Genomic DNA, 24,922 nt, shown 5'->3' with positions numbered 1-24,922 from the left:
TTTACAGTTCCACCATATGTGGGCAAAAGAACTCGTCATTCTACATCCCCTGAAACAATTTCCCGAGCATTTTTTATTGTACTTGGCCACCCTCTGGGGAACTAGGTACCATCTAAACAGTAATTTGTAATTTATCTCAACCAGGTCAGCATTTATTGACGTCTTGGGGATGTTTTCCCAAATATCACACATATCAGTGTAGTCAACTTGTAAGCCCAGTTCTCTTTCCCATTTAAGTATGTAGTCCGTTTTGTTTTGAGAGTGTGTGAGAGTGAGCTCCCTATATATGAATGAAATTACCCCCGATGCCTGTGGGTTAGAGCCACATATGTTTTCAAAAAAGGTCCTGCTCGTGAGGGATTCCGCATTTGCAATGTGTTGTTTCACAAAATGAGTAATTTGCATATAGCAAAATAACTCAGAGGGCGGAAGCGCAAACTTATCGCGAAGTTGGCTTAGGGACTTCATGCCGGTATCAGTAATAAAGTCTTGGATCCTGTAGAGTTTAGCTGAAACCCACCACTGGTATGGGGCAGAAGAGTTTAAAGCTGCAGGGAAAGAGGGGTTACCCAAGAAGGAAAGTAGTGGCCTATGGGCAGACATTAGTCGACCAGAGTACTTGCAGCTATCCCATACCTGAAGAGAGTGTTTTATAATAGGGTTACTAATTTTAGCACGATGAATTGGGGTGAGCCACAGGAGGTTTTTGATATTGATAGGGGACATAAGCTGGTCTCCTCCATGTCTACCCAAGTAGGCCTATCATTGTCTAACTGCCAATTTGCCAGGATGGCCAATTGTGCTGAACTCTGGAGTTATTTTAAGGATTGAAGAGTTAACTTAAAGACAGAAGAGTTAAGTTTAGGTTTGCCTGAGGTAAAATGTTTCCTGAATACTACATGCCTCATCACCATGGTGATAACTATAGAAACGTTATTAAAGACAGGAGATAAGCTTAGTGAATTGAGGCCAAAGTCACTTAGCTGTACCTCAGAGGAGCTTCCAATCTAGTCTATACCAATCTCTAGTCTCTACCATAGTCGTATGTATTGTGTACTGCATGTATCATAGTCTAGGGTCAATTTAGGGGGAAACCATTTAACTTATCTGCATGTTTTGGGATGTGGGAGGAGACCGAAGTGCCTGGGGGAAAACCCATGCCATAAAACATACAAACTCTGTGCATATAGTGCCCTGGCTGGGATACGAACCGGGATCCAGCGCAGCAAGGTCAGAGTGCTAACCCCTACCCCCACCGTGCTGCCCAGTCAATACAAGTGCGGTACTGAAACAGTTTGCACACTTGCGATAAATGCCGTTTTTTGGCGATTTGGAACAGTCTATTTGGGCTGGTTAATAAATGTGCCACTCAGGGCCATGACACACGGCCGACTAGGCACTGCTCTTGCTGGAAATGCCATTGAAGTGTTGGAAAGTCTAGGCGCAGCTGCTGGTTGCTGTGACTCTGGATGGTTTGTGTGATGTTTTCCTAGTGTTGTGCAGCAGCTCGATAACTCCTGCATGCTTCTGATATTCCTTCTACTATCTCGCCTTTCACTCCGCCCACACACAATTCACCACCACCGGCTGCTCTCTAGGCAACTGTACACACAGATCCCTTCTGCTGTCAGTGAGCATTACTGCTAAAGTGGACCTAAACTCTTGCACAGGACAGAAAGAAAACAGAAATGCACCCTGTATGTATTTAGAGAGTTTAGCCTGTCTAATTCCCCCTCATCTGTGACTAATCACAAGTGTAATTTAATCTCTCAGCACGGTTAGCTCAGGAATCTCAACAGAGCAGCTTATACGTAAACCCAGGATGTTAACCCCCTACGCCTGCTTCCATGAAAGCAGGAAGTACACACTGCAGATTTATTGCAGGACTTCTATAAGCTGTAACAAAGAAATTTTTTCTTTAAAGGTTATTGTAATGGATTGCGGAGACAATGCCGCGCGGACTGACAGCGGGGTGGCTGAATCTGCGTTCAGTCCGGCGGGTTCTCCGCAGCGGCATGCGTCTGGTTTGTCTGAGCCTAGTAGTGCACACAGATGGAGAGCTACACACGCGCGCTAACAGGCAGGCCCTTTATACCAATAGGAGAGGGATCATCTGATCCCAGCAGCAGGAGGTGATTGGTTGAGTGGGGCTGGGCGGCGCTGAGGAGCGCTTTGCTATATATACTTCTCGTCTGTCAGTGGCTGGTTGTCTGCCGTTGCGAATGCTTACGTGTGAGCACTCAGATCATAGTCAGATCCTTCAGTGTGTTAGAACCAGGTGGACCTGGGAATTCACACTTAGCCAGATTACTGTGTTATACTTTAGACCAGTTCCAGGGTGTCGAGACCACGGACCTCACACCCAAGACTAGGGATACTGTGTTATTACTGTGTTATGCTTTAGATCAGTCCCTGAGTGTTGAGACCACGGACCTCACATTCTAGACTAGGCCTCTGCATGATATCTGTTATGACCTATTGCTCTCTTGACTCTGCTCCTGCTCTCTGATTCGGTACCTTTGCACATCTGATTACCTGTTGCCAACCCTGCCTGTCCCTGGTTACCGAATCAGCCTTCTGTCTCTGTACCTTATCTGCTCGTGTGTTGCCGACCCGGCCTGGCCGACCCTTCTACCTGTGACACCCCCCCCCCCCCCCCCGGTGGGGTGTCCAGTAGCTGCAGGGACTCCCTGTCAGAGGGACCTCTCTGCAATCCAGTCAGGGACTCAATCTTATAGGAGTCCTTTGACTGCAGTAGAGTCTGATTCACAGCTGTTCAGGGAATCACTGACTCTCTGTGTATCTCCAACTCTACCAGGAGATACTCATTATACGGTCTAGGGTCACCTGCTCCTCAGGTGGTCCAGTCTCATACTGTTGCACCAAACACTTACACTTATCAGGTGTCCAGAGGTTAGTTATACTTGTATTATTGGTGATTCTGCAGATCATTGTATAAATCTGTATTCTTGGTGATACTGCAGATCACCAATAATCAGATTCTCTCTGTGTGCTGACACCGATCGTTAGTTATTATGCTGTTGCTTATCTTTTAGAGCAAAGAGGAAGTTTGTGTTCATGTCCACTTTAAGGGGCCCATACATTGGCAGATGAGGCAACAGATTAGATATTACCTGCCACACACTGCATGTTTTAGCTTGAAATCTGTGGAGCTGCCAGCTGGGACCTCTGGGCCAGTGGTGAGTGTTGGAGGCTTATCTGTCCCCCGGACTGTGTCTAGCGGTTTTGTTCCATGGCCGCTGGGGGCCACCAAATATACTGACGTTGCATACATGCGGCATGGTCAGGGGGTACAGGGGCCACCACTGGCCATGGAAAAAAAAGACGCAGGGGACAGGAACGGGCAATACAGGGGAGCCTTCAACACTCACGGGGGGGGGGGGGGGAGAGGACACATTTTACATGGGGGAGACTGGCCAGGGGTCTTTCAAGAATTGAACTTCGCTACCACTGCGCTCCCAAACAAGCTTTTACAGCATGCCGCATTGAGAAATTGATCAAAATGACGATCAGGTGGCAATGTGGTAGTATTCATCTCTACCTAGTGCAGGGCAAAGGTATTGTTCTCGTTCCCTCTCTCGGCCCCATGTTGCGCTGTCCTCCCTTTATAGAAACTGTCACTGGCCTCTAGGATAGAGACATGTCTAAAGAACTCGCTCCCAATACCTTTGGGCAAAAGTCCTCATACGTGTTTACGCCCCTCTGCATGGGCCGCTAACTAACAGGCAACTAGTGGACCTGCCGCCAGCCGTGGGCTTTTGAGGCCAGACTGACTCTAATTTGGAATTGTAATGAAGCCTAATGACTTCAGGTGTGACTGTGGGATGGGGGGGGGGGGGGACTTACCCAGAAGTCTTCAGGACATGAGCGTTCCATTACGTGGCACAGGTGTAAGGAAAGCTGCGTTGCATTACTCACTCTTGCGATTCCTCTTTCAAGCCGGAAGTGCAGAAGTGAGTGGTGGAACGCGGCTTTCATTACGCCTAAGAGGTGTAATGGGACGCAAGCATCCCAAAGACTTCACACCTGAATTCCGAGTTTTAGTCTGTCTGGACTCGAAACCCCATCACTGCCTGCCGATTCTTTTGTCTATCTATTTCTGTTAGTATTTCCAATGCCATTTTACCACCTCCGTTTTGTATGAACATATTGCGTAGGTAAGCTCTCATACCACATGGTGGTGGTAAAATTGGCCAATCAAAATTGGATGAGTATTCCCTCCAGCCCCCAAATCCTACACACAAGCCAAGCTTATGCCATCTTGCCCCAATATTAGCCCTGAGACAGTCTGTACTCTTTTTATGAGGTGAAACTGGTTCCTGCCCCGCCCATCTTCCATCCTCCTCGTATTGGAGACCTATTTCTATGCCTGAGCCAATAGTATTCCTGGGACAGATCCCACCCCCTTATCTGTAATTATCCAGGATTGTCCCCACCTCCCCTAATATTGCCCAGGTCAGGATATTCATAGTTGAGGTGATCTAGTGGGAAAGCTCAGAGAAATGGCCGCTTCCTGCTCATGGCAATTTGTTTGCAGCCCCTAATTTTGTAAGAAATGGGGGACCCAGTGGGAAACATGATCCATGCCACCAACCAAATAGGTTTAGTAAAGTTGCGGTAGCTGAAGCAAGTCGTGATGAGCTTTCGAATTGAAAGCCCCTTAAATTTGAAATTGTAATGAGGCTTGATTAAGGCAGGTGTGAGCATGGGAGACGAGGGGTTACTTACCCAGAAGTCCATCAGGCTCCTATGCATATCACTCTACTCGCACGTGACCTATGGGATGCACGTCCTTCTTCAAGGAGGAGGTGCGGTAGTGAGTCGTGGAATATGTGAGTGGAGTGATATGCATAGGAGCCTGATGGCCTTCTGGGTAAGTAACCCCTTGTCTCCCATGCTCACACCTGTCTTAAGCCTCATCACAATTTCGAATTTGAGTGGCTATCAAATCGAAAACCCATCTTTGGAAGCAATCACCGAGCTCGAAGGGCTGTGTGTGAGTCTTGGTGCAACTTTAGAGTTTAATGCATATTGCTTCCTTCTGCGTTCCCTATATTTTTACAAATTAGTGAAAGCGAGTTAGTTGCCACGAGCAGGAAGTGGCCAGTGGCAGGTATGGTCAATGAGATGCAAATAACTTTGAGTTGATGCAGTCTTATGCAAAATTTGTATGCAAATGTATTCAGCTCGAACATGAACCAATTAAGGCCTCCTTTCCACGGACTGTCAAGCTGTGTGCTCAGCAAGCAGTTACCAGGCAGCAGTGAGCAGTTTAGAGAGTTTGAGAGGCATTTCACTGCCTATCAACAGTTCGTGGAAAGGAGGCCTAAATCTTCCTGGGGTAAAGTTGGATTGACCAAATTTCAAGCTGCATACAAAATTTGCCTAATTCTGCATCAACTTGAAATGATTTGCATCCCATCGACCTTCCCTAGCCGTTGGTCTATGAGGTTTCCTGCTGGGTCTCAACCAGAGGATCTCTGACATTCACTTCCTCCCCCACCTTCTCTGTAATAAGCCAGGCCCGCCCCCTCATTAATATTAACCACTGTTTACTACCTCACATCCTTGTCTTTAATTAGCAGGAACTCCCCCACCCCCTCCTACGTAACTGGCCAATAGTGCACTCCACTACACCCAACATTAGGCAAACCATACCCACCCCATCCACTGTATTTAGCCAAACGTTCTAAGCTTAATTACCAAGGACTCCTCTCCTAATATTACCTCCAGGATAGTTCCCGCCCTCCTCGTTTTCCATGCTAATTAGGCAGGTCTGCATCCTCCAACCCCCACTTTCTGACAGGCCAGACTGTCTGCCCCCCCTATATTACTCAGTATGGTCCATCTCCAGCTGGGCAGAATGGTGTAGCAAGTTCACAAATTTGATAGAAGATATATAGTGAGTATATGTGTGTGGGTTATAATCTGAAGCGTGCTATTATGAATAGCAGAGCTCCTGCACACAATGGTCCTTCTGTCTCTTCATCCTCCGGTTGTCATGGAAACTGAATAAAAAACCAAGTCCAAATATAACACAGAACATGATTCATCTGCAGTGTACTCGTGTTGTGTGTGTGTGTGCTGTGAGATATAGAGCTACTGGGGGCAGGTGTGTGTGTAAGGGGGGGGGGGAATGTGTAAACAAGTTCTGTGGGGGGGGGGGGATGTATGTGTGTGGACAAATGGGGTGGGATGGCTGATGTATGTCTGTGTTGAGAGGTACGGGAGGGGGAAGGGCTAAGCATGTGTAGACAGGTATTTAGGAGATGTATGTGGTATACAGTATCTCAAAAGTGAGTACTCCTCACATTTTTGTCAATATTTTATATCTTGTCCTGGGACAACACTGAAGATCTAATTCTGTGATACAATGTAAAGTAGTGTACAGCTTGCATAACAGTATAAATGTGTCCCATCAAAATAAACTCCACACAGCCATTAATGTCTAAACTGCTGGCAACATCAGAGTACTCCCCTAAGTGAAGAATGTCATAATTCTGCCCGATCGGACATTTTCTCTCCCCGGGGTCAAGTGACTCATTAGTGTTACAAGGTCTCAAGTGTGAATGGGAAGCAGGTGTGTTATCGCTCTCACACACATACTGGTCAGCATGGCACCTCATGGCAGAGAACTCTGAGGATCTTAACCTTCCTGGCGGCAAGCCCGAGCTGAGCTCGGACTATGCCGCGCAGGAGGATTTCTCAGGCCCTGCTTGGCCGATTCGATTTGCATAATATTTTTTTATTTTTTGGTACACGCAGCTAGCAAAGTGTACTGCCTGATCGCCGCCGCTAAGCCCCCCCCCAGACACCATACGGTACCTGGCCAATCAGTGCCAGGCAGCGCTGAGGGGTGGATCGGGACTTCCTTTGACGTCGTTGACTGGGGAAGCCCTAATGGAAATCTCGTTCAGAACGGGATTTACGGATGGGCTTGATCGCCAGAGGCGATCGAAGAGGCTGTCATGTAGCTAGTGCTAGGCTAGCTACATCAATTTAAAAAAAAAAAAAAGTGCTGTGCTGCCCCCTGGTGGTTTTAATTGACCGCCGGGAGGGTTACAATTTTTTTTTTTTTTTTTTTTTAATTTAAAATACCATACTTGCTCTACATAAAGATGGCTTAGGAAATGGGCTCTTCTACCTTGTACGCTACATCCGCCGGCATGCACATTTATTCTGCAATGCAACTCATTGCCCATACAATTCTATGGGGCTGTTCACACTTCTAAGCTGTAACAGATCGGGTTATTTTACCTTACTGGATGAGTGAGGGCTGGTGCACACCAAGAGCACTTTTAAAAACCCCAGTGCTTTGAAAAGCGGTTGGCTAATATATTTGAATGGGATGGAGAAAACCAGAGCGATGGGATTTTCTCCCAAACACAAACGCATTTCTGCTGATTTCTGAGGCGATTTAGCCTCAATGTTAAGTATAGGAAAGTGGAAAACCGCTCTGAAAAGCGCTAGATCAGAGCGGTTTTCCAAGCAGTTTTTTTTTACAGAAGCTGTTCAGTTCCAGCTCTACTGTAACAAAATACAAAAAACTGTACACCAAAATGCTCCAAAAATCGCTAGGCAGGCTAAGAAAATCACTAGGCACATGCCTAGAATCACCTAGAAAAATCACTGCATTGCAATTACGCTAGCGCTTTTTGGTGTGCACTGGCCCTAAAGAGCCTCTGAAGCCTCTTTAAAAATCAGTTTTTAACTTTTATTTGTGTTAAGGATCTATGCCCGATCTAAAATGCTGCCATCTCGTGGCTGAACGAGGGTTTTATCACCCTCAAATCCTAGGGCAAAAATCCACGACTTTCTTTGTTGTGGATTTTGCTTCCCAGGGAGGCAGAGCTTACTGCTGTAGCTCTGCCTCCCTTCATTTCAATCCACTTCAGATCTCCGCCTCTTCCCTGCCCCCTTCTCAGTGAAAGAAGACAGAGGGGCGGGGAGAGGCGGCGATCAGCAGGGATTGATGCGAGGAGAGGCAGTACTACTGCAGAAAGCTCTGCCTCCTCCAGGAAATGCTCCCCCGTTTTTGCCCCGGGGATTTGGGGGTGATAAAACCCCTATTCAGCCCCGGGATAGCAACTTTTAAGATTGGGCATAGATCCTTAACCAGTTCGCATTGTCGTTTTTCGCTTCATGCATCCGAACAATGTTCACCTCCCATTCATTAGCCTATAACTTTATTACTACTTATCACAATGAACTGATCTATATCTTGTTTTTTCCGCCACCAATTAGGCTTTCTTTGGGGGGTACATTTTACTAAGAGCCACTTTACTGTAAATGCATTTTAAAAGGAAGAATAAGAAGAAAACGGAAACAAATCATTATTTCTCACTTTTCGGCAATTATAGTTTTAAAATAATACATGCCTCCATAATTAAAACCCACGTATTGTATATGCCCATTTGTCCCGTTTATTACACCATTTAAATTATGTCCCTATCACAATGTATGGCGACAATATTTTATTTGGAAATAAAAGTGCATTTTTTCCGTTTTGCATTCATCACTATTTACAAGCTTATAATAAAAAAAAAAAAGAAATATTTCATCTTTACATAGATATTTAAAAAGTTTAGACCCTTAGGTAAATATTTGTGTTTTTTTTTTTTTTTAATTAAACATTTTATGTGGGTATTTTTGGGAGGGTGGGATTGAAATTGTATTTTTTTTTGTAAATATATGTGTATTTTTATTTTTATTTAACATTTAGATGTAGTTTACTTTTTGGCCACAAGATGGCAGCCATGAGTTGTTTACAGTGACGTCACTCTAAGCGTACCACGTACGCTTAGAGCGACATAGGAAGCAGAAAAAGCGTAGCTTCCAAGAGAAGCTGTCGCTTTTTCTGCATGGGAGAGGAATCAGTGATCGGGCACCGTTGCCCGATTCACTGATTCACTGGCTAACAAACCGCCGGCCGATCGCGCGCACGCGCGCGATCGGCCGCGTGGACGCGCAGGAGCGCACATGGCTTCCTGGACGTGAGTTTCACGTCCAGGAATGTGAAATAGTTAACATAAATAAGAGCTAAAAACTTAAAGAGACTGAAGAGTCTCTTTAAAGGAGTTATCCGGGCAAAAATAAGAAAATAAACGCTACTTACCTGGGGCTTCCTCCAGCCCCAAGCTCCCAGCATGTCCCTAGCCGCAGCTCTGCCTGCAGCCGTCCGCCGCAGTTCCATCCTGGTCCCTGGCGATGACGTCAGGCTGACCTCCAGGTCGGCCTGTACTGCGCCTGCGCACGCGGCACTGTCAATCACCACCACGTGGACCGGAGCGGACTGCGCAGGCGCAGAACTACTACCACCTGCCCAGTCCACTCCGGCCCACGTGGCGGTGATTGACAGCGCCGCTCGCCTAGGCGCAGTACAGGCTGACCTGGAGGTCATCGCCGGGGACTGGGACGGAGCTGCGGCGAGGGACATGCTGGGAGCTTGGGGCTGGAGGAATCCCTGGGTAAGTAGCGTTTATTTTCTTATTTTTGCCCGGATAACTCCTTTAAAGTCTATGTCTAGTCTCCATTGCAGTTCACAATCATTATTCTGCAATGCGCATAATATGCAAGGTCTGTAAAATAAGAATGTCAACACCCTGAAACTGAGCTGCAGCACAGTGGCTAATACCATACAGTGATTTACCAGGACAGTGTTATAGGAATACAGAAGAAGAATACAAGTATCTAAAAAAAAAAAAGTTTAAAAATAGAGGCGGGAGTGGTGGACTTACCTCCTCCAAACAGACACAAGATAATATTTATGTAATATCAATAAAGCAGTTTCTTTGTACACTCCACAAGATCATACAGCGCGTTCCGCAGGATTGACCCTGCTTCTTCAGGCAATAAGGACGGAGCATATAGAAACAGGTCTGTAATTCAGCCAAGCGCCTCTGCCCTGTACCAGGACAGGTTTCACTTAGAACAGGCCTCCCCATGGTTCACCAAAGAGGTTGAGTGCATGCGCTCAGTGTCATCTCCAGAGGTTGTCTTTTGCAAATAGATGTATGAGAGCTGGCTGCAGATGTTGAAGGGGTGGAGGCAGGTCAGTCTGTCAGTGCTTGGACCATACTCCACACACTGCATCAAATTGATCCGCATGGCTGTCATCCCAGAAGGAAGCGTCTTCTAAAGAAGTTGCACAAAGAAGCCTGCTAAGAGTTTGCTGAAGACAAGCAGACTAAGGATATGGATTACTGAAACCATGTCCGTTGGTCTAATGAGACCAATGTAAACTTATTTGGTTCAGATGATGTATGTTGTCGCTTGCGTGGTGACTACCACGGCATGAGTTCAGACACGTTTGTTTTGCCTACAGTGAAGCATGGTGGTGGGAGTGTCCTGGTTTGGGGCTGCATGAGTGCTGCCGCCACTGGGGAGCTACAGCTCATTGAGGGAACCATGAATGCTAATATGCACTCTACTGAAGCAGAGCATGATCCCCTTTATTTGGAAGCTAGGCCACAGGGCAGTATCCCAACATGATAATGACTCCCAAACACACCTCCAAGATGACCACTGCCTTGAGGGTAAAGGTGCTGGACTGGCCAAGCAGGTCTCCAGTCCTAAACCCTAGTGAGCATCTGTGGGGCATCCTCAGACAGAAGATGGAGGAGCGCAAGGCCTCTGACATCCATCCGGTTCATCATGGAGGAGTGGGAGAAGATTCCAGTGGCAGCCTGTGACCTCCATGCCCAAAGAGTTACAGCGTGCTGGATAATAATGGTGGACACTGACACTTTGGGCAGAATTGTGTCATTCTTCTCCTAGGGGTGTACTCACTTTTGTAGCCAGTGGTTTAGACATTAGAACAGAATCTAATACTGTTTCTAGTACAGGAGTTAAAAGGACTCTGAGCACCTCTCATGGGCTTTAAAGAGACTCTGTAACATCAGAAACCTCCCCTGGGGGGTACTCACCTCGGGTGGGGGAAGCCTCAGGATCCTAATGAGGCTTCCCACGCCGTCCTCTGTCCCACGGGGGTCTCGCTGCAGTCCTCCGAACAGCCGGCGACAGGCCCGACTGTTCAATTCAATATTTACCTTTGCTGGCTCCAGCGGGGGCGCTGTGGCTGCTTTCGCTCCGAAGGAGGCGGAAATACCCGATCTCAGTCAGGTCCGCTCTACTGCGCAGGCGCCGGAAACTTGCGCCTGCGCAGTAGAGCAGGCCCGACGGCGATCGGGTATTTCCGCCTCCTTCGGAGCCAAGAGCCGTCAGAGCGCCTGCGCAGGAGCCAGGAAGGTAAATATTACGTCACCGCTGTACGGAGGGCTACAGCGAGACCTCCGAGGGACGGCAGACGGCGTGGGAAGCCTCATTAGGATCCTGAGGCTTCCCCCATCCGAGGTGAGTACCCCCCAGGGGACGTTTTGTCGTTACAGATTCTCTTTAAGACTCCGACAAGTACTCCCAAAGTACTTAAAGCAGAACTGTAGTGAGAGGGATATGGAGGCTGCCATATTTATTTCGTTTTAAGCTATACCAGTTGCCTGGCAGCCCTGATGGTCTATTTGCTAAAGAAGTGTCTGAATCACACCAGAAACAAGCATGCAGCTAATCTTGTCATATCTGTCTAAATTTGTCAGAAACACCTGATCTGCTGCATGCTTGTTCAGGGCCTATGGCTGAAAGTATTAGAGGTAGAGGATTAGCTGAATAGCCAGGCAACTGGTATTGCTTAAAGGAGAACTGTAGTGAAAGGTATATGGAGGCTACCATATTGATTTCCTTTTAAGCAATACCAGTTACCTGGCTATCCTGCAGATCCTCTGCCTCCAATACTTTTAGCCCTAGACCCTGAACAAGCATGCAGCAGATCTGGTGTTTGACATTTTTGTAAGATCTGACAAGATTAGCTGCATGCTTGTTTCTGGTGTGATTCACACTACTGCAGCCAAATAGATCAGCATGGTTGCCAAGCAACTGGTATAGCTTAAAAGGAAATCAATATGGCAGCCTCCATATACCTCTCGCTACAGTTCTCCTTTAAAAGGAAATAAATATGGCAGCCTCCATATACCTCTCACTACAGTTCTCCTTTAAATATGCATGCTTTTCTGTAGCTTGTGCTCTCCTCTTTCATTTGATGCCTGAATCGCCGTTCTACACCAAATAGTTTTCGTTCGATTTCATCTTGGCTATGTTATAACTTCCGAGCCACCCCTGTCTTCTCTGTTACAAAAGTGCATCACTGAATGAAGCAGGAAGAGGAAGTGACACGCATGGCCATTGCAAGAGGCTTCTCCAGAGGGGTCATAGCAAGACTTTGTTGGAAGTCGTGTGGCTTAAAGGCATGCCCATGAGAGGTGCTCGGAGTCCCTTTAAGAGTCTTCAGTTGTCTATGCAAACCCAACCAACTATATCCAACCCAACTTAGGTCCGAGACTTATAAGAAACCATGACAGACAACTTCAGATAACATTTTACTGCAGGGGAGTTCAGAGGGTTATTAGCTCTGCTCTGTTTTATAATTTAAAATACAAATGTGGTTTGTAATTGCTAAAATGACAGAATGATGCAATGTTATAAACTTATATACTGTAACTGAAAAGAAAATTGAGACTTTTTTTCTTTGCTGTTAATTATCAGTACAACACATACAGTTCATTTATATAATTTTTTTTTTTTTTTTGCTTCATTGTCACTTTAGTGGCTGTGTGTTACACTATTTTTATGGGACACCAAATGTACCCACTTATACAAGCTGCACATGGACTATGTTACAGTGTATCACAGTGTGTCCCACTAAAGGCATATTCACACGCCATACGTTTTCAAACGACGGGTCCGTCAGAGAGTACATTTGAAATCGGCGCTGGTAGACTTGGGCGCAGGATACAGCGGTATATGGCTGATCCTGCTTCTGCACAAGTCCGGGCCGATTTAATTACTATTCCCCCTCCAGGCCGCCATGGATAGTGGGGAATGAAATAATTCTGCTTCCAGCGATTGCTGGAGGCCGAATTATTGTGTTTTTTAAGCAACTTCGGCTCTGTCTTCTGACGGAGCCGACGTTACTTACTGAGCGCCGCTATAGACTGATTCCCATTATAGTCTATGGCGGCGCTGGCTGCGCCCAAATCTAGCAGCGCTGAAAAGCACTGCTCCGCCGTCAGACCCTCCCATGGTGCGGTCGTTCTGCCGACAGTTGCACGTGAGTACAAGCTGTCGGCAGACAGTCTGCCGTCAGCTTGTACTCACGTGCTACTGTCGGCAGAACGACCGCCCCACAGGAGGGTCGTTTGAAAAAAGTACAACGTGTGTTCGCGCCTTAAAAGGTATAATGAAATATTTACAAAATTGTGTGTGATGTGATTACTTTTGGCAGATACTGTATGCATGAAGTGTGTGACATCTACGGGGGTAGGGGAAGGGGAGTGACATGCCTGGACAGGTACTGGGGAGGCGGTGTGTGTAGCAGGTGTACTCTCACTGCAATTATGGTGCTAATTTCTCCTACTTGTATGCAAATGTGACGCAGGTTAGAAATAGACCTTGATTGCTCCACTTCCAGGTGTGTTATATTTGCATCCAAGTTCCAGGAAATTAGCATAAGTACTGTGGGCTTTACACAGAGCCTGGCTTCTCCCTATTGAGGTGTGAATAGTTCACTCTCAATAGCCACATGCTGTGCAAGAGCCCCGGGCCTTCCTGTACAGCTCAGAGGAAAGGAGGCGTGGTCTTCTCAGAGGTCACATGGTGTATTCAGCTTCAGTCAGCCCAATGCTGGCCATACACTGGTTGATTATAGGACGGTCTATTGACCCATCGATTCTTAGAATCAATTAAAAATAATCTATTTTTTTGCCCATACATTAGGGTCGATTTTTGTTCCATTTTTCCACCTTTAATCGATCGGAGGCTATTTTCGATCGCAAAATAAGCACCCTGATGAATCAGATCGAGTAAAGGTCGATCGAATACATAACGAAAAGCTCTCGATTCTTCTTCCATCGCTTGAGATACCCTGACTTTACTCAATTGATTCATTTAAAAAATGTGATTGAATATTGGCCAATAAGAATCAATTGTACATCAAATTACAACTTGATTTTTGATCCATTCGATTAATTTATCGGTTATAATTATCGATTGAAGTAAAAAAATCAACCAGTGTATGGCCACCCTGAGGTAAGACTGAGGCCTAGTGACACCAAAAATATCTAGCAGATCTGCAAAACGCTGGAGGTTTTTGAAGCAAATTTCAGAGCGATTCTAGGCAGAGGTTTTCTAAACATGGTACTTATCCGTTAGCCGGGCGCATCCTCTAGGTGGCGACAAAACTCCACCAGAGTTACATCTTTCCCTACTATCCATGTCGGCCTGGAGGGGGAATAGTAATTAGCGCCACCTACCGGATGCGCCCGGCTAACGGATAAGTACCTTAAACATGCCTAGTGGTTTTTTGGAGCGTTTTTGTGTAGCACATTACACATATTGTTACAGTAGCTGTTACTGAACAACTACTGTAACAAAACGCGTCCAGTTAAAAATGGCGCCAGCCAAATAATGGCGCCTGGTTACGCACGATATTTTAAAAAAAAACAATATTTATCGTTTTTACTAAAAACGGTATTTATCGTTTTTACCAAAAACGAGATTTTTCGTTTTTGAGAGTTTAAAGTTCCTTTCCTGGGTGTGCGTGCGTGTGTGTGTGCGTGCGTGCGTGCGTGCGTGCGTGTGTGTGTGTGTGTCTGTGTGTGTCTCTGTGTGTGTGTGTCTGTGTGTGTCTCTGTGTGTGTGTGTGTGTGTGCGTGTGCGTGCGTGCGTGCGTGTGTGTGTGTGTGTGTGTGTGTATGTATATATATATATATATATATATATATATATATATATATATATATTCATGTGTATATATACTGTGTGTATATACACCCACACACCCCCACCCACCCATATTCAACACATTTCAAAACGATATTTATAGTTTTATGGAAGTCGTTTTATCGTTTTATAATGGAAATGAATGTGTCGCCATTTTTACACTGTAGGCTCTGGCGCCATTTTTTAACTGATCTCAACAAAACAGCCTGGAAAACCGCTCTGATCTAGCGTTTTTCAGAGCGGTTTGAGCTTTTCCTATACTTTACATTGTGGCAGAAACCCATCTGCAAACCGCAAAAATGCAGCAGGAGGCACGTTTGCGGTTTGCTAAAAACCTCAGCCAAAGCGGTGTACAGAGATCACTGACCCATTCCCATCAGTTTCTGCACCACAGGAGCTTACACTCTAATGTCCTCGCCACAGTCACACACTATTATTATACATTTATATAGCTCTGACATATTCCACAGCGCTGTACAGAGACCACTGATCCATTCCCATCAGTCTCTGCACCAGAGGAGCTTACACTCTAATGTCCCCACCACAGTCACACACTATTATTATTACACATTTGTATAGCTCTGACATATTCCGCAGCGCTGTACAGAGATCACTGATCCATTCCCATCAGTCTCTGCACCAGAGGAGCTTACACTCTAATGTCCTCACCACAGTCGCACACTATTATTATTATACATTTATATAGCTCTGACATATTCCACAGCGCAGTACAGAGATCACTGATCCATTCCCATCAGTCTCTGTACCAGAGGAGCTTACACTCTAATGTCCTCGCCACAGTCGCACACTATTATCTTTTCAGGAACCTCAGTCTGGCAGCAGGCTTCGAGATACAGAATATCTGCTTACAATGTGGATGTAAATGTGTTTTTCCCTTTCCCTGGTGGCTGGGGGGCCCCTGGGATTTGGGGAAAATGCCACTCCCTGCAATTATGGCTTTGTGAGGCTGCCGCATCTGTCACCTCCTCCTGAGGACACCTGAGCACAGTACCTGGTGCGGCTGCATCTCACCGGGCAGGAGAAGGAGTGACAGCTGCACCTTATACTGACCGGAGTCTGCGGTGTGCAGGTGAGTGACGGGGGCTGATGTCATAGTGCCAATCTCAGGGCTGCATTACAGGGAACCTAAAGTGAGTGGATTATGGAGGCTGGCCTCTGCATTGCCTTATAAACAATGCTGGGTCCCTGGCTGAGCTTTTGGCTTTAGTTGTGTTTGAGTTACACAGCATGCAAGTGAAGTCACAGCATCTGCATGCTCATTCTGGGGCACTGAGTAAGGTCCCTTTCTCACCAAGTCAGTTGCGTCGCACTTAGATGGCAATTATGTAGCCAAAAAGTCTTCTGTCGCATTGCCATTTCAGTGCGTCCACACAGAGAGGCATACAGTACAATTATTATAATTTAGCATTTATATAGCGCCGACAGCTGCTGCAGCGATGTACAGAGTATAGTGTCTTGTCACTGACTGTCCCTCACAGGAGCTCACAATCTAATCTCAGTCCATAGTCCTGTGTCTATGTATGTATTGTGTAGTGTATGTATCGTAGTCTAGGGCCAATTTAGCGTTATTTGGGCTCAATTAAAACAGACAAGCAAGCCACTCATGCGGTCCCATCTGAGCAGGGCCGGAGCTACCATAGGAAAAAATAGGCAGTTGCCCCAGGGCCCCAGAGCCTGTAGGGGCCCCCAAGTTGTCCCTCCCCCATCTGAACTGTTGCTCCCCAGGGACACTGTAGAGTCTGTTAAATTGGGGGATGATTGGGGGAGGGTCAGCAGCCAGCTGAGGGGCCCAGGAGGGAAATTTGGCTGCAACAAAGGGCCTCTAAAGATGCTTTTTGGTCAGGGTGGTGTCTGTTGGGGGGCCCCCAGGCTAATCTTGCCCTAGGGCCCCATTGTTACTTGAACCGGCCCTGCATCTGAGCACAGCCAAGCTCAAACGGTTGTCTGTCGCCGGGTAACGCCATCGCGTGTCAGTTGCATAAAATATAAATCCAATAAAATAAATGCTACAATTCAGCTGCATTTTAATTGAGAGCCTGACTAAAGGTGGCCACACACGATACAATAAAATGATCCGATTTTACGGCAATTCGATAAAAAAGATCGTATCTCTCGAAAAAATCGAAAGCTTTTTTTCCTTCGACTGAAAAATCCGATCGGATCTCCCATTTTTTTCTATTTAAATCGATCCGGAATGTCAGATATTTCTCTTCAATTTCTACTAAAGATTGTATGGTGTGTGTTGGATTGTTAATTTATTAATATACACACCCGAGCAATTTTCTCTGAGTTTCCAATCATTTTTATTATAACTGAGGAAAAAATTGAACATACGTGTCTGGTACATTGGTCATATCTTTGAAATGTTACAATCAGTCAGAAAAATTGATTGCAATTCTTAAATTGAACAGATATTTAAAAAATGGTATGGTGTGTGGCCACCTTAAGAAAGAGATCTTAAAGGACAACTGAAAGGTATATGAAGACTGCCATATTTATTTTCTTTTAAACAATACCAGTTGCCAGGCAGCCCTGCTGGTCCTCTGCCTCTAATACTATTAGCCCTAGACCCTGAACAAGCATGCAGCAGATCAGGTGTATCTGACATTATTGTCAGATCTGACAAGATTAGCTGCATGCTTGTTTCTGGTGTGATTCAGATGCTACTGCAGCCAAATAGATGAGCAGGAAATAAATATGGCAACCTTCATATACCTCTCACTTCAGTTGTCCTTTAAAGAAAACCTGTAATGAGGAAAAGTTCCCCTGGGTGGTACTCACCTCGGGTAGGGAAAGCCTCTGGATCCGATCGAGGCTTCCCCCGTCCTCCTCAGTTCCACGGAGGCGGCGAAAAAACTCCTGGAACGGCAGGGATGTAAATATTTACCTTCCCGGCTCCAGCGCAGGCGCAGTATCGGCTCATCGCTTGGAGATGGGCGGAAATAGTCGATTGCTGTCGGGCCGCTCTACTGCGCAGGCGCAAGTCTCCAGTAGAGCGGACCCAACAGAGATCGGCTATTTTTGCCTATCTCCGTGCAACAGCGCCCCCTCTGGAGCCAGGAAAGGTAAATAAATCAGAGCTTGTAAGCCTTGTCGAGAGAGGATTGTGGGACGCTTCGGGGGAGCCAGCGCTGGACTGCCTGCAGCTACAGGGGAGGGGGAAGCCTCATAGGGACCCTGAGGCTTCCCCCTACCGAGGTGAGCACCCCCCAGGGGATGTTTATTTTTTTTGTTACAGGTTCTCTTTAAAGGGTATGTTAAGTCTGAAAAAAAAAATATCTAGCTTAACTCACTTAGTAGCCATCCTTTTCCCTCTGTACTTTCGCACAGCTCCCTTCAGCTGCTGTGCTTATCTGAAGGTTGGGTCAGTAGTGGGTTACTGCGTATGCACGGCACTGCCACACGCCTGATCACGTTCGAATAGTTGAATAGAATCAGAATGACTACAGGGGGCTGGAAGACGCCCCAGGTAAGTTCAACTGGACAATTTTTTTACACTTCTAAAAAAAACACCCTACAATCTTTGCATGCAGGTGGGAAGGGTTAGAATCTCAGCCAGTGTGGCCAGTGGTGACACAGCGGTCTGGATTAGGATCAGGGAGACACGTCTTACGGATGGTGTCAGTAGAGAATGACTCTCTGCAGTTACTCATCATAACACAATTAGTCTCAGAGCATTACAGGCAGCAGCCAATTACCTGCAATTACCCGTCACCTGGATACGCTCCTCCGGGACAGTCTGCCTCCAATATGCTTCCTCCAGCAGAGGATCCGTCCTGCGGGCTGCAGCCTCCACCTGTTCTCACAGCGGTACCCAGGGCCGGTTCTCTCATGAAGTAAGGTGAAACATTTGCATCAGGCGCAGGGATTATAGGGGCAGCAGGTTTGTACTGTTTACACCAGCCTTTCTCAACCTTTTTACCCTGAAGGAAACTTTTGGATCTCAAGGAACCCATGCAAACTATTTTTTTGACTTGACGAACCCCTGCATTTATTTTGCAGGAGGCATGGACCCTGAGACGAGGGGGCATAAACGTTTTATACATACCTGGAGCTTCCTCCAGCCCCCTCAGTGCAGATCACTCCCTCACCGCGGTCTAAAGCCTTCTAGAGTCTTCCGCAGCAACCCCATTCTTCATGGCCAGTCTGGCGTACTGCGCATGCGCGGCCACGCACGCCCACCCCGCTCCCTTTGCCAGGAGCGCAGAACGCTCCCAGCCACGAGAGCAAGATGGGGGTGTTTGGCCGCACTGCGCCTGGGCCGACTGGCCCAGACTGGCCGCAAAGAACGGGGCTTCTACCGGAGCATCTAAGAGGAGTTAGACCGCGGCGAGGGAGTGATCTGCACGGAGGGGGCTGGAGAAAGCCCCAGGTATGTATAAAACTGTTATGCCCCCTCATCTCAGGGTCACTTTAACTTGCATCAGTCACACTTATTTCATCTCACCTCTTGTCATGTGACTGCAGAACGCCTGTTTATTCAGCAGCATTAATATGAAAGCCACACCCAATTCCTCCAGGAGTGCGTTGCTATCAGGGCTGGATTTGAACTTTTTGCTGCCCAAGGCCCACTATGACCCTCTTCCACTGGACCAACAGAATCCTAAATCCCCCCCCCCCCCAACACGGCAGGGATTATATTGTAGGGTCCTCTGAGGACAGTTAGTGACATGATGGAAGGGATTAGATTGTAAACTCCTTGGCGGGAGGCGCATTTGGTGATTGACAGGCAGCTCAGAGAACACTGGTGCCAGATCCGGCTGTTGGTAGACACCCACCACCATGTGTAAACTCTGTGTTGCAGGACAAATGTTCGGCACGCTAACTGCTAATGCCAACCTGCTGCCCACAGCCCGCCCCGTGCTTTCCTGGTGCCCTAGGCCATGGCCTATGTGGCCTTGCCAGAAATCCGGCCATGGTTGCTATTAACAGTAAAGGCATTTTTTTGGGGGGGCCATAAAACTATGATAAATGAAAGTTAGCAATACCCAGTTCTTCAGAGAGTACCTTGAAATAATTTCTGTAGTAGCATGACAGCTTCCATCTCTCTGAAGGCCAGTAACGCTGTCCTCATACCATTGCTGTGGAGAGACTGGTTTATTGGTGAAAGAGAGGATGTATTTGGCATGGACCTGTGTGTGCCGCTAGTGTCCACTCCTACAGAGAGGTTACCGTATCTTGTTATTTTGCGCACATAATTGGGGGTTTGTGGTGAGAGCAGCAATTACTGCTGTTATGTAAATGAATATATGGTAAGTCGTGACCGAAAACAAGCATGCAGGCCGGACCTCTCGCTTCGCTGTCTGCAGGGTGTTCTGGGTCACGTCTGGGTAGAGAGGAGAGAAGATCAGTGAGATTGGATTTCTTTTCAGACTTGTATGCAAATGTAATGCTTGGAAGCGGGCCAATCAAACGTACTCTCTGCATTTGAAGGACGCGATTCTGTGCTGTACGTGCCGTTTGCATCCAAGTCAAGTTGCAAGAATTACCATCTCATTGATTATCTGAGTTCTACTTGTGTATGTATCCATTACATGAACGTACCTGCCAGAGAACTAGTTATTTCTTAAAGCGGAATGAAACCCTGCATTTCTTCTATGCTCAAAAAAATTATTTACAGCATATTATATACAACCAGTATTTTTATTTTTTTTACTAGAACAGCATTCGAAGGGTTACACACAGGACTTGAAAGTTCAGTGCAGAGAAATCTGAACACATCAGAAATGCAGATAATGTTATCTTGTGTTTACTTAATTGTATCACGTGAGGAATGTGACACATTCTCTGACTGCAGAATCTCCTGGACACAGACAGACACTCAAAGAATTTCTGCCTTCAATACATAATGAATGAAACCAGTTATGAATAAAATGCAAAGGCAGCTCTCAAAGCAAAAAAAAAACTGTACTTTTGGGAACCTATACTTTCTAAATGAATAATAATACAAATGCAAATATGATAACCGTATGGCATATAAAAAGTAGGAAAACATGTTTTTATTGAATATTATGTCAGGGTTTTATACCGCTTTAATAGTGCTACCGCTTTAAGACTGTTAAAGTGACACTGAAGCAAAAACAAAACTTGTGATATAATGAATTGTCCTGTTACAGATGTGCCCTCTCTTTTCACCATATCACTGTAAGGATGCCTACTCATAATGCAACCTTGATTGTACAATCTTACCACATAATGGGCTTCATTCACTAAACCGTGATAACTCAGATATCACACCTCATCAAAGATATCACATCTTAGTAAAGATATCACACCTTATGAAAAGATATCACACCTTAGTAAAGATATCACACCTTATCAAAGTTAACACGCCTTATCAGAGTAGTATAGCAAGCGCTATGAACCTGCAGGGGCTCAGGGCAGGACGAGTGCCATTGCCAATTAGCAGGCATAAGTTTGTAGTGCTCGCTATGCTACTCTGATAAGGTGTGCTAACTTTGATAAGGTGTGATCTTTGAGTTATCACGGTTTAGTGAATCAGGATTATATGAGGTTCTACCTGTATAGTTACATAGTAACTAAAGTATTGATCTAAAATATATTCGCTCAGTTTACCCTTCTACTACTTAGATTTGGTAAAATTGTACCATAAAGATTGTATTGTTGGTGGGCACCTTAACCCCTCCCTTGACCTTACAAATGGTAGTCACATGACAGCGGTGAGGACAGGCTGCAGGATTGTGTCGTTAACGGCCACCTCTAGTTGCTGGACATAAACACACATAAAGATCTTTTACAAAACATCAAATGTCTTTTTTAAGTTTTCGGCATTAATTCATTATGAAATGACTGTCCTGGTCTCCACCAATCAGATGGCGCTATTTGCCCTTCACAGCAGGTTTGGGTGGGTGTGGCGTCTGGAGGGTGGCTGAGATATTGTCAGCCGTGTGTCACATTTTGAATTGATTTTAGGATGTCCAATAACATGATGAAGATCGCTGAGGCCCGCAAAGATGTGGAGCAACTGAAGATGGAGGTCAATATAGACCGCATGATGGTAAGTGACCCTGTGATTCTGTGATTACAGAGGCCCACCTCCCTTATTCACATAATCACCCCCTCTTTAGCGCCAACTTTAGACGCAGCATATTTTATATTTATTTAAAGAGAACAGAGCACCACAGAATTCCTTAAGGAACCTTCTTAGGGCTCTTTCACATCAGAGCTGGCGTTGGAGAACGTTCAACGCATACATTTTGTTGTGTGCGTTTTGATATGCGTTGCACTGCAGTGAGTGCGTTTTTAATGCGTTTTCAATGCGTTACAGCACATAGGAAAACGCAGATAATTTTTTTTCTTTTTTTAGTTTTCAACTTTCTACATTGTTCCTCTGTTGCATTCTGGGACTGATTGCCTGCGTTGACGTTTTAAAAACGCGCATAGCGTGCGGTTTACATTGACTAACATTGTAACGTGTAAAGCTAGCTTCAGCCGAAAAACTGCGCCTGGGTGTGTTGTAACGCAACGCACAAAAACGCTGCGTTATATGTGAAAGCTAAAATGAAAGTCTATGGACTTTCATTTTACCTTGGGTAACGCAAACTTTACCCATTGCGTTGAAACGCAGAAAATCTGCCCTGATGTGAAAGAGCCCTAATAAGGGAGGTTCTTAATTAAGTGTGCCATTGGGAGGAGGGGGAACCATCACTTATCACATGCACCGTCTTTTTCACCCGACCGGCCCCATCAACCACAGTTTGTAACTTCCCGTCAGTGTTGGTTACAAACTGCAGCCGGTGGGGTGGAGAAGATGTTGCATCTCATGCGGGTCAGGGACCAGAGGAGCAGGACCCCGTAGGCAAGGATCTGTGTTGGGAGGTATGTTACAGCGGGGATCGGTGTTAGGAGGAATGCTAGGGTAAGGATCGTGTTAGGAGGAATGTTAGGGCGAGGATCGGTGTTAGGAGGTATGTTAGGGCGAGGATCGGTGTTAGGAGGAATGTTAGGGCGAGGATCGGTGTTAGGAGGAATGTTAGGGCGAGGATCGGTGTTAGGAGGAATGTTAGGGCGAGGATCGGTGTTAGGAGGAATGTTAGGGCGAGGATCGGTGTTAGGAGGTATGTTAGGGCGAGGATCGGTGTTGGGAGGAATGTTAGGGCAAGGATTGGTGTTAGGAGGAATGTTAGGGTAAGGATCGTGTTAGGAGGAATGTTAGGGCGAGGATCGGTGTTAGGAGGTATGTTAGGGCGAGGATCGATGTTAGGAGGAATGTTAGGGCGAGGATCGGTGTTACGAGGAATGTTAGGGTAAGGATCGGTGTTGTGAGGAATGTTAGGGTAAGGATCGGTGTTGGGAGGAATGTTAGGGTGAGGATCGGTGTTAGGAGGAATGTTAGGGCGAGGATCGGTGTTAGGAGGTATGTTAGGGCGAGGATCGGTGTTAGGAGGAATGTTAGGGCGAGGATCGGTGTTAGGAGGTATGTTAGGGCGAGGATCGGTGTTGGGAGGAATGTTAAGGTGAGGATCGGTGTTGGGAGGAATGTTAGGGTAAGGATCGGTGTTGGGAGGAATGTTAGGGTAAGGATCGGTGTTAGGAGGAATGTTAGGGTAAGGATTGGTGTTAGGAGGAATGTTAGGGCGAGGATCAGTGTTAGGAGGAATGTTAGGACAGGGATAGGTGTTGGGAGGAATGTTAGGGCAAGGATCAGTGATGGTGGGAATGTTATGGTGCTGATTGGAGGAATGTTAGGGTGAGGATCAGGAGGAATGGTTAGAATGTTTATTAAGAGATGTTATAGATCACCCCATTGTTACTCCTATGTTAGTAACAACCAGCCATGTCCGTCACCTGATGAGTCTGCATTGTGTCTCACCTCTCTCCTGTCAGGTGTCAGTGGTGGTGTCGGACATTCTCTCCTTCTGTGAGTCCAATTGTATCTCAGATCCGCTGGTCTCTCCAGTTCCAGCTCCTGAGAATCCGTTCCGAGACAAGCGACTGGTCTGCATCATGCTGTGATCGGGGGAACATACCTGATGAGCCCCTCCCCCCACCAACTGGTCTGCATCATGCTGTGATCGGGGGAACCTGCCCGATGGCTCCCTACCCCCACCGACTGGTTTGCATCATGCTGTGATCGGGAGAACCCACCTGATGCTCCCCTCCCCCCACCGACTGATCTGCATCATGCTGTGACTGGGGGAACCCGCCTGATGCTTCCCTCCCCCCACTGCTTATTCTACTAGCATACAACCCTTATTCCTATAATATCCAACAACCCCTCCCCTCACCTGCCCATCCAACACCCTTCACTGGGATATTAGAGAGAGTGTTGGTGTTTCCATAATAAACATTGTTACAGTTTATGTGTGTGTCACTGTTTATCTCTGGGGTCAGGCTCCTGCTTTGTCACTGTGATTCAGTAGTCTTATATAGAGGAATGTTAATGGTTTTCTGGTTACAGTAAACTTCTTATGAAGAACACAGGTCTATAGTGCCACCTGCTGGTGATTATCAGTACTGTCCCTCAGCAGAACTAAGAGCACCAGCAGAGGAGATTTACCAAAACTAGTGCAAGAAAAAGTAAAGCAGTGGTCAGAGAACCCAATAAGAATAATTGGTGTGGTCAGAGAACCCAATAAGAATAATTGGTGTGGTCAGAGAACCCAATAAGAATCATTGGTGTGGTCAGAGAACCCAATAAGAATAATTGGTGTGGTCAGAGAACCCAATAAGAATCATTGGTGTGGTCATCTTCCATACCTTCCAGTTTTGCCATTCCTGGGACTGAAATCCTACATCAGGCGAAAATGAGATAGTACAGTTGTCTCCTGAGTCCTGACTCAGTACCCAAACAGGTGATGCAACACATTGGTTAACATGTCCCTGTCCAAACTATTTAAAATGTATGCTTGGCATTAAATTCGAAATGTGTTTACATAGTTACATAGTTAGTTTGGTTTGAAAAAAAGATATCTGTCCATCAAGTTCAACCAGAAAAAAATAAACAAATCACTGTTCTGAACCTGAGCATATTCCAATTGATCCAAGGGAAGGAGAAAACCCTTTACAGGCCTAGCACGTTAACCTTAAA

The 24,922-nt window shown here is 46.2% G+C and overlaps 1 protein-coding gene across 3 annotated transcripts in view; it reads left to right on the top strand.

Moving 5' to 3' along the window:
- LOC137528678 (guanine nucleotide-binding protein G(I)/G(S)/G(O) subunit gamma-8-like) overlaps nt 1-24,194 on the top strand; it is a 53,848-nt gene extending 29,654 nt beyond the window's left edge. For 2 of the 3 annotated variants that reach the window (XM_068250138.1, XM_068250139.1), the window contains exons 2-3: nt 21,805-21,889; nt 23,719-24,194. In XM_068250138.1, the coding sequence (XP_068106239.1) occupies nt 21,806-21,889; nt 23,719-23,847 (213 nt within the window). In that variant the 5' untranslated portion in view covers nt 21,805 and the 3' untranslated portion in view covers nt 23,848-24,194. The remainder of the gene's footprint in view (nt 1-21,804; nt 21,890-23,718) is intronic. The other variant, XR_011023455.1, reaches the window with a different exon arrangement.
- Nucleotides 24,195-24,922: the final 728 nt, after the last annotated feature.

This window comes from Hyperolius riggenbachi, chromosome 8, assembly GCF_040937935.1.
Source record: "Hyperolius riggenbachi isolate aHypRig1 chromosome 8, aHypRig1.pri, whole genome shotgun sequence".
NCBI classification, from domain to species: domain Eukaryota; kingdom Metazoa; phylum Chordata; class Amphibia; order Anura; family Hyperoliidae; genus Hyperolius; species Hyperolius riggenbachi.
Note: the sequence above shows the minus strand (reverse complement) of the source record. Positions and strands in the feature narration are given on the sequence as shown.